Source organism: Coenobita brevimanus, chromosome 69 (genome assembly GCF_032717465.1).
Source record: "Coenobita brevimanus isolate Jiangsu-jjx chromosome 69, ASM3271746v2, whole genome shotgun sequence".
In the NCBI taxonomy this organism is placed as follows: Eukaryota; Metazoa; Arthropoda; class Malacostraca; order Decapoda; family Coenobitidae; genus Coenobita; species Coenobita brevimanus.
The window spans coordinates 30,271,915-30,281,914 of record NC_137022.1 but is presented as its reverse complement, the minus strand read 5'-3'; the positions used below and the strand labels follow the sequence as shown (position 1 = coordinate 30,281,914).

Genomic DNA, 10,000 nt, shown 5'->3' with positions numbered 1-10,000 from the left:
CCCAACAGAAGCCGAATCCATGCAACAGTTTGGGGGCTATGGGCCTCTGAATTGGAATTATTGGCGTCACGGTGAAATTACCCCATTTTACCCTACCGTATACTTAACTAGATATGTAGCACAGATGTAGTGCTTAATGCATACTCAGATATGTAAGGTGGAGTACTGTACATCCTACCCATGTTCTTCTAATCATGCTTTTCTATGTAATACATCCTTGATCTCTGCTTTCACTGCTTCACCCATTCCACCCTATGATCCAACTCCTGGCCAAGCATCAGTGTCATTCTGGTAAAGGTTTCAAGTTTACTCTGTACTATGCACTTGTGACAGAAAATCCTTTACATACTGTATGGTACCCGGTGCCTATAAATGTTAAAAAATTTTAGAGATTGCTACAGGTTTCTGATCATGTTATACCACCTGGATTATGGGTTGGTCATTTATCTTTAAGCCTTTCACATCGGGTGGCATGTCGACGTGCCACTAAGGAAATGTCTGTACCCATAAGGTGGCACGTATACTTGTTCTCAACTTTTTATACAGTATTTGCACACCAGTACTCAAGGCCCAATAGTGGTTCAGTATCAGGAGGTGGCAAGACTAAGAAGTTGCCATCACGAAAAGACCATTTTATTGTCTATTATTTTCTTCACTTAAGAGAATTATGTCGAGGCATGCGGTATGAGATGTTTTGCTGCTGTAGCAGCTTACTTGGATCTGATGGAAGCAATGTCTGATGATTCAAATTATGTCAGATGAAAGTGAGAGTGAAAATAAAAGTGCTCAAAAAAAAAAAAAAAAAAAAAAAAAAAAAAAAAGAGTTTATCGCTATACCAAATGGCATACATCTGGCAGTGGAGGAGCTCCAACACCACAGGTTTTGACAACTCACCACACAGGTAATTAGTATTTTTTTACATCATGTTATACATCATTTTGCTCTGGAAATTATGGTCTATTTTTTGGCGTGGAATATTTTATCACAACAATTATCTTTATATATTTCAAAACCCCGGTGTGTAGGACATCCAGTCAGTAAAAAACACCTAAAGTGAAAGGGTTAGATGTTCATTTTAATTTTACATACTGATATGCATTCTTGAATCAATGAAAAAATCTTTACTTCCAGTAGGTAGTAATCATGAATACAATTAACTTTTCTTCTATGGTACGGTATTTCCTCTGCTAATTCACTGTAATGGAAAATATCAATAAATAAATAGAATGAAGATTCATGAGCCTTTGAATAGTACCAACATTAGAGACCAACAGTGACTTTCTTGGATTACTTCACCTTAAATTTACCTTGACTAGTTAGTTATACTGTGAAATTCAGAACCTAGTTTGAGCAAAACCTGTGATTCTGACACATTTACTTTTGTGATTAACCCTTCCAAAAACCTGATTTCTCACAGAGTCCCCCATTATTAAGATACTCTGGCTGGGGTCAAAGTGCAAAAATTAGCAGGCTGAGAGAGAAATGGCTGACACACACACACACACACACACACACACACACACACACACAAATCAAGTAGCTAATTTCTATGTGAGAGTGAAAGTGAACCCACAAAAATTTATGATATGTTCTGGTCAGAAAACATATTTGTCTGCTTCAGAGGAAATTTGACAGAGTTGGGCATTATAGGCAAGCTTGAATTCATACTCGAAATGCTCTGAAAGACATTAAGAAAAAGATTTTACGATAATTTCATTAACAAACATGAATCACAATTGCAGAACTTACTTTGGCTGTGTTACTTTCACGGCACTTCCATGTCCCTGTCGCATTAAATATACAAGAGGGTACCACAATTTGAAATATGCCTCTCTAATCATGGACTGTCATTAATCACTTATACCTAGTACCTGGACATGCAGGTTTTATGGAGGTAGGGCTATTCACACTGATACATGGTATAAGTAACAGCTTTCAACAATGTTCCATAGGCATGACCTAATTTTGCAACCCATGAAGCTTGCTGGACACTCAAGCAGGAACATCTAACCATGTTTACTTTCACCATAACCATAGTACTTCACCAACGCCTCCACGACTATTCCCTATCATGAATGAGCACACGAGGCAACTCTCTTACAAGCATACAAACATGGTTTCTCTGAGTTGTGGTGAATGTGCAAGTAAAGAGGTGAATCATATCATTCAATGGGCGTTCTCTGCCCATCACCTGACAGCCGCTTTGTTAAACCTTTGTACCCAAGTCCATGGTCAATATGAGGGCGATCTCAGTGTATAGTTTTAATTCCCACATCCGTCATTCAGATATGGACCCCAACTTACCATTGTATTTATCACAGGGCGATAAGACTAAAAATAATATAACACCGTGGGGAGGCTCCTATCGGCTTCGAGTATCACTGGGGTACTGAGCATCTCGGCCTCTATTTAAGCCCGGTATAATAAACAATGATATTAATAGAGCCTGAATTACATATAGATCTTTAATAACAAGTAATTTTGAACATAATTTTTATCTTTTAGTGAAATCATATCGTTTTATCGAAGGGTAATTATTATTGAGTTTCATTTGAGCTGAGAGTGAGTCACGTGACATACACTTCCGGAGTGTTTTGGTTTACTCGCTATCGGTGGCCTTATGTTGACTCTATAGATATTTATTGGTGTTTTATATCCTTTATCTTTAGCTTACGCAGTGCAGCTAATATATCCTAGTACAGTAGTGTGGAATATAGGATCTATTTTGGCCTTGCAAGTGTGCAGTGTGATGTATGAGTGGAGTCAACAGTCTCTCCACCTGTCAAAGTTTCAAAACATACCAACGTGGTGACTGATTGTGCTTGCCCCTGAATGCCCAAGATACGCACCTTTGAGTGTTAACATCAGTGGGGTTCGTATTATATGTGCCTTCCTGCGCTGTGATACAGGAACGGAAAGATGCCAATGCAAACTGCAAGTAGTAAAATGGCTACGGGTGAGCCAGCGGAGATTCGTGTCAAGATAGCCTATAGTGGGTAAGTACTCGAGTATTATTATTTTTTGTTGCCTCATGTTGTATATGGGAGCTACTAAGGGCATGTATAATTATATTGGACAGTATTGGACGACTTTGCTACAGATTTGAGAAGTTTACAAATATACATTGTTTACATTTCTGGTACAGTTTCGGGTATGTTTACAAATACGGTACACACATTGTTTACAATTGTGTATATCCAGCCATAGGTAAGTGATGTGTCGTATGAGTGCACATAATATTTCCTGTCAGTAAATCAGAGTGTATGCTGTCCATTTTGTTTCACTTTGGTTAACATATCCTGGACACCCCAAAAAGAGCATACCCTGCTCACCACATATCAGCAAGTGTATGTTAGTGATAATGCAAGGTATATCACATATCTAGTATATAGTATCATACAAATAATACTTATATTCACAGGTGTTTTGATAAAGTTGAACATTAAGCCCAGTCCTATGAATTGACCAAGTCAACCATAATGTAAGGGAAAAAGAAAACAGAAACTTAAATCAGTAACCGGGTGAACCCGAATAAAGTAGAAAAACCCACATAAGCCTGAATGCGTTTGGTAATTTAATGAACCGAATTGAAGAAAATGGCCAGTTGAAGAAGGAAACACCCAAATGAACCAAAGTGAATACTCAGATGAACCCAAGTGAATGAGAAAACATGCAATCGAGTCTAAAATAAATGCCCAGATGAGGCTAACTGGAGAAAACACCCAAATGAACTTAAATGTCCAACTGAAGGATAGAATTCCTGAATGTATCCGAATGAAGGAGGAGTGTCTAAATGAACCTGTTGAATTCTCAATTGATGGAGAAAATAGCATTAGTATTACACTGGCATTACTAATACTGCATATTTTTTACCAACAGGGAAGTGTATGTAACATACATCCAGCCAGCACTTGAGGTCAGTGAACTGGAAGAAGAAATAAGGGCAATATGCAAGTTTGACTCTGGCCAAGTCTTCACTGTCAAGTGGATTGATGAGGAGGGTGAGTTGCCTGCAGCTGTATTAATGTACAGTATTTTTAAAATTTTTGGGTGAGAAAGAAAAGACCAGATTATTAATATTTTTATTTTCTCCTCAAGACATACCAGTATTGTAATATCTTTATTTTACATAACAGCACAGTAGTTCCTAGTATATTATGCCCATGTCAGCCAATTAAATCAGTTGAAAACTCTTATTTTCATTGCTGTTGAATTCTTTTAAGAACATTTTTTTTTTTTTTTTTTTTTTTTTTCCATTCTTGGATTTTTTTTTTTTTTTTTCCCAAAAAGGTATTTTCATGCTGCAACAAAAAAAGTTCTCGGTTAACATTAATCTGTGCATGAAAAAGTCTTATTTACTATACAGACAGTTATTTAATCTTAAGTGGGTCTAACTCAACATAGATATGATGGTCTGTTTCATATATACAGTACCTGTACCTGTAAATACAGCAGTCATAGATATGTATCCTAAGTGGCATTGGAGGCTCCATAGCATCTGTTTCTAAGCAATGAATTTTGCATATTAGCTACACCTTAATGTTTTCTCGCATTTTATATCGTTTTGATATCAACATGTTTGGCATCAATAACTTACGAGAGGATATTGATGTTTGATATAGGCTAACTACAGAAGAGATCACTTCAACAATGTGTTACAAAATATCCAAGACTATTTATAATACTTTATAACCTTTATACCTACTGTGATTCAGGGTGGTGGAGATTAGATTCATTGTGGTAACGTAATTCTGTTTGCTCACATGCCATTACTGTATTTATCTTGAAAGAGAGTCCATAACCCACATGCAGTATGATTAGGGAGATATCGCCTTGTTTTTGCTCCTTGACAGTATTATTGCTGAAGTATGCTGATGTATGTGAGAGAAATGTTAGTCCACCACATCAGTAAATTAATACCGAACTTGTTTGAACCCAGTCTGCTGTAAGCTTCACAAGACCAGATTGCATTATTACTGTAATAGATTAATACTCGTCACTCTTAGCTTAAATGTCAGGACCAAGTTGCCTAGCCCCGGGCTCCTACGCTCTTCATGGGGCAACACGGCAATAGGTGATAGATGGATGGATGGAAAACTATTCGTAAAATATTGTAGTTTCCGTACCATATTTAGGAAGAAATACCAGTATCTTTGATGTATGTGAATGCATTTTGGTGAAAGCTATCTTGTACATTGGCAGGTGACCCATGTACCATCACATCACAGCAGGAATTGGAGGAGACCTTGCGACTATATGACCTCAACAAGGACTCGGAACTCGCCATCCATGGTAAGTGCCTTGCTATATTTTTTGCATATTTTCATAGCTTCTCATTATTCACTTTACCACATCATCCTGTTCTTTAACATTAGAATATTACTTGCAGTTCCCAGGACATGTATTCTTCTTGTTCGTCAGTATTATAGTGTTGAAGAGAGGTGCCTTCAAGTGGTGGCACCGATACAACTGGGTGGTGGAGCTATTTTGTCATACAAACATCCCTCAGGCACTTCCTCATCCCTCGAGAGGAGGAGGATGGACTGTCAGAGAAGGGCAGCTTGAGCATGCAGTCCACCAGGTTCATGTCCGAGCAATTTATTTTTTCTACTGCACCTTGATACTGTCATGTACAGGTATATTATTTGTTTTTTTTTTGAGTAGCAGCAATATACCGGTATCACAAATAACCTAAGGATAATATAGGTTGGTTCATGAATAATGCTTCACTGGAAACCCACCTGATGGTATTTTGTGTGTTTCAGGGATGGCACAGTCTGCTGGTGTGGTTGTCAGTGTGGGGGTGGGAGTATGAAATGAATTAAAGAGGCAGGATAGACTGGGCCATCCCTGCAACACATGAGAAACTGCCTGACTGAGAGGAAGAGCAGTGGTATATATGGACCACCCTGTGTTTAGATGGTGAAGCAGAAATAAACAACTGAAAAGCAGTGTTAGATACCCAGTCCCACAAAAATGCTTGTGTGATATTTCCATGATCGATAGTTATCAGGAATACTATAAAATTTTAGTGCTCCAACTGGATTGAGCCGGTGCAGATTATATCCAAGGGGTGGTGCCACTCAGGGAGGAGTGAGGCTGGTCACTCTCATGTTAAATGTCAGGACTAGTGTAATTTGCCTAGCCCTGGGCTCCTGCACTCCTCATGGGGCAACACTGGATTAGACAATGATGATGATGATGATGTACAAGTTTCCATAACAGTTAACCATTGTCAAAGGTAGTTTTGTTTTTCTTTCACTGTCACTTTAATATTCAGACTGAATTGGATGTGAAGTAATTGGTGGCAGTACTAGTGAAGAAAAATGAATATAGTAGCAGTAGTAGTTGCAGCCTCAGGCTCATCTGAATGTGAACTTAGTGGACTTGCAGTCTGATGTTGCCCTTTCCTGCAGACTATTACCATCCTCGGGGTATAGGGAGGGAGCTGAGGGACGTTTGTTTGACCAAGCATCTCCACTGGTTAGTTATATCAGTGCCACCAAATGAAGGCATCTCTTTCCAGCACCCAAATGTATATTATTAAAAAAAAAAAAAAAGTGCAACTCCTACTACTCTTGCATACCAGCCACACCCAAGTCTTCTGAGTAGCCAGGACCACCTTATCTGCCTTGCTTATCAAACTGCCATACTGCATTTAGATTATACAGTGAACCTTTGCTATATCAAACCTGGTTAACCTAAACTTCAGCTATATTGACCTCTGTGAGCCTACCAATAGGATCTTCCCATTCCAGTATCTTATGTTCTTTCAGCAAAAGCAAATCTTAGGTCACAAGAGGAATAGTATTAAGAGCTGTGTATTGGTGTTATGAAGAGGAGAGGTAGATTGAGATGGTTTGGGCATGTGGAGAGGATGAGGGATGATAATTGGGTGAGGAAAGTGAGATATGTTAATGTTGGGGGTAGCGTAGTGAGAGGTAGACCGAAAAAGGCCTGGGACGAGGTCATTGAGTGAAAAAGGCATGGGATGAAGTCATTGAGTGTGACCTCAGGGTTAAGGGACTAAATAGGGAAGCTGCCAGAGATGAAGCAGCATGGAGAGCCGCCATTAGGGGACCAAGGCTGATGCATACAAGCATGTTGGAGCCTTGAAAAATGAAAACAGTGTTTTATATTTACAGAGAGAACAAGGAGAAGAGAGTATGGAAATTTTCCTCCTCTTGTGTTCCAGCAAAATGAGTTAATGACAGGAAATGATCATAAATATCCTTAAGAATGGAGAAGGGGGTGTGAGTTGGAGACAGAGCAGCTTGAAGGTGGAGGACAGGGTGACATTTGTTTGTGGCCACCCCTTACAGGATTAAGGCACCTGCTGTAGTTAGGTAGATAGAAGTGCTCCGACATATTCTGTATTTAGAGTGTGTATTTGTAGTTCATGGATGCTTTTTCACTCATAAATGAGATTTTAAATCATTGTTTCACCTTCTAACATGTTTGATGATGTGTCCGATTATCTGTTTTAGGAGAGACTTTCTGAACTGGAATTGATGGTGTTGTTGTTGTTGCTTAACCCCAGTCTTTCCAGCTGAGCACACATCTTGATCACAGGTAGGCAATAGCTTCTGTTGGGCTGTCCTACAGGTACAATACAGTGATGTACAAACACCATGTGGGGAATCAACACCCCTCTGAGGTAGACAGTGCCTCACCAGGGTCAGGCCAGGGCTCTTCTCACAGTCAGGTGCATGGGAGTAGATGGCTTAGCTCCCAGGTGGATGCCACAGCTGCAAATAATAGTGCCACCACATGTAGGTTCCTCGTCAGAGCCTCTGAACTGGAGTAGTTAGATATAGCTTCCTGTATGACTTTGACTCAAGAGGTGCCCGCAAAATATATATAATTGTCTGGAGATAGCAAGAATGAGATGTAAGCTGTTGTTGGATTGAAGGGGTTACACTTTATTCTTACTATTTCTGGACAGCATTATACAGTGAGGGAAAGACCTGTGTATTGATAAAGTGTTTGAAGCAGTCTCTGCTATCCCATTTAGTGTGATGAGCATTATACAGTGAGGGAAAGACCCTGTGTATTGAATGTGTTCGAAGCAGTCTCTGCTGTCCCATTTAGTGTGATGACTTGTTATAATCGTGTTCATGTAACATCTAAATGATTTTGTCAACTTCAGAAATGTCTGTCGAACTGGAGTTGTTACAAATACTGGTAGTTTTCATTGTCCTTTTCAGAAAAATAGTGTTGTCTTTTTGTGTATTCTTGCCGTGATGATAATGGTAATATTAGTGGTAGAGTAACCCTAGTCAGAGTAGCCAATCAGACACACCAACTGCAGGTGAGCAGTCACCCCTGCAGGGCCATCCCCTGCAGTGAATCAATGTTCCTTTGTGGCAGACAGCACCTCGCCACAACAAGGTGCTGGGAAGAGTGTGGAAGTTTTGGTTACTAGACTGACACAACATTTGTGCCTCTCCATTCAGTTAACAGGGGCACCATAGTAGACTCCACAATTGTATTTGTATTTAACTTAAAAAAGAGCTCTTGTTGTGGAGGAATTAAGAAACTCATTTGTGATGCTGGGGAGGGACATCTTCATGTGGTGACACCAACATAACCACACAGCCTCACTGCCTGGTTATACAAACGTCCCCCAGAAATCTCCTTGTACCCCCAAAAGGAGGATAGTGGACTGTACGAGGAGGGCAACTTAATCCTGCCATCTACTGGGTTCACGTAAAGATGAGTTTAGGGTTGCAACAACTGCTACAACTACAGTACTTTGGTCAGGACAGCTCTGACATATTACTTCAACTAATACCAAGTGATTTCATTTAGTTGAGTGAGTCATAGAAGCCTGAATGTTACTACGGGTACCATTAACCACAGGGTTGGAACTACTCTAGTATTCTATTCCACCTAATGCAAAATGGCTGTATTGAAGGAGCCTCTGAATGTTGCTTCAGTAGATTGACTACTATTATTAGGGTGAGAAAGGAGGCCTGGGTGATGATGATGATTCATCATCATGATCATTGTCATATTTGCTGTTTCCTAGATGTTTTTATACAGACTAGGAAATACTGACTGAAGGAGTGAACTGTAGCCTTGATTAATCTCTTCAGTACAAGATGTCATTCATAAGTTCAATAAAATCACTTGGGAATGACAAGAAGAAGCTAAAATAATATATATATATATATACACAGTATATCAATGCATCTGGCTATAGATACTTAGTTCGACAGAAGTTAGTATTGTAATAGTAGTAGTCAGAACCCCAGGCTCATCTGAATGGAACCCAGTGAACTGCTGGCCAGTTACCCTCCTTCTGCAGTTCACCATCCCCCTTTCAGGGAGTAGGTAGGGAACTGAATGATGTTTGTGAACGGTATCTGGGAAGCTCTGCCACCCAGTTATATTGCTAGCTACCACCATGTGGAGGCATCCCTCTCCGTCACATGATTCAGGGAGTTAAATAATAAAAGTAATGTATCATAATTTGTAGTTCAGTGAACCTGTGACTATCAGCTTTGCCTTTCTACACACATATGGTCATACACAGTCGCATTTTATAGGTTCCAGGCCAGTGTTCCTGTCTCACGGACATTAAGTTACTATAGTTCATGATGGTTAACTCACTCAGCCAGAGAATTTCATTTTTATCCTATTTTATGTTTTTATTCAGGTTATTAGAGCACCATGGTAGTTATTAGTTCAACAAGTGTAGCCAAAGGTAAATAAACTTATCATTAGACAACAAAACTAAACTAAAAAATATGCAGTCTTTATGTAAGGTTGGCATAGTTTAGTTGGAGTTAAACTGGGGCGAAGGATAATTGGAAAGGAGGGAATGTCTGGATGGGTGTTGCCCTTGAACCACACATAGACACACCCTGGGATTGATTTTAATCAAGGATCTTACAAGTCTATAACTATAACAGTTTACTTTTATCCAAAATTGTATTTTTTTCACGTTAATGTTCACTTTAATTAGGTTGTGAGTTGTAAGCTACATGAGTGGAG

General features: G+C 39.4%; 2 protein-coding genes across 2 annotated transcripts in view; one reads left to right on the top strand and one right to left on the bottom strand.

Moving 5' to 3' along the window:
• The window catches only part of cpb (F-actin-capping protein subunit beta), a 9,708-nt gene extending 7,331 nt beyond the window's left edge, over positions 1-2,377 (bottom strand). The window contains exon 1 of the mRNA XM_080277389.1: positions 2,306-2,377. Coding sequence (XP_080133515.1) covers positions 2,306-2,308 — 3 coding nt within the window. The 5' untranslated portion in view covers positions 2,309-2,377. The remainder of the gene's footprint in view (positions 1-2,305) is intronic.
• A 543-nt stretch (positions 2,378-2,920) lies between these two features.
• LOC145406112 (atypical protein kinase C-like) overlaps positions 2,921-10,000 on the top strand; it is a 103,258-nt gene continuing 96,178 nt past the window's right edge. Inside the window, exons 1-3 of the mRNA XM_080277312.1 lie at positions 2,921-2,997; positions 3,881-4,002; positions 5,204-5,293. Of these exons, the coding sequence (XP_080133438.1) occupies positions 2,921-2,997; positions 3,881-4,002; positions 5,204-5,293 (289 nt within the window). The remainder of the gene's footprint in view (positions 2,998-3,880; positions 4,003-5,203; positions 5,294-10,000) is intronic.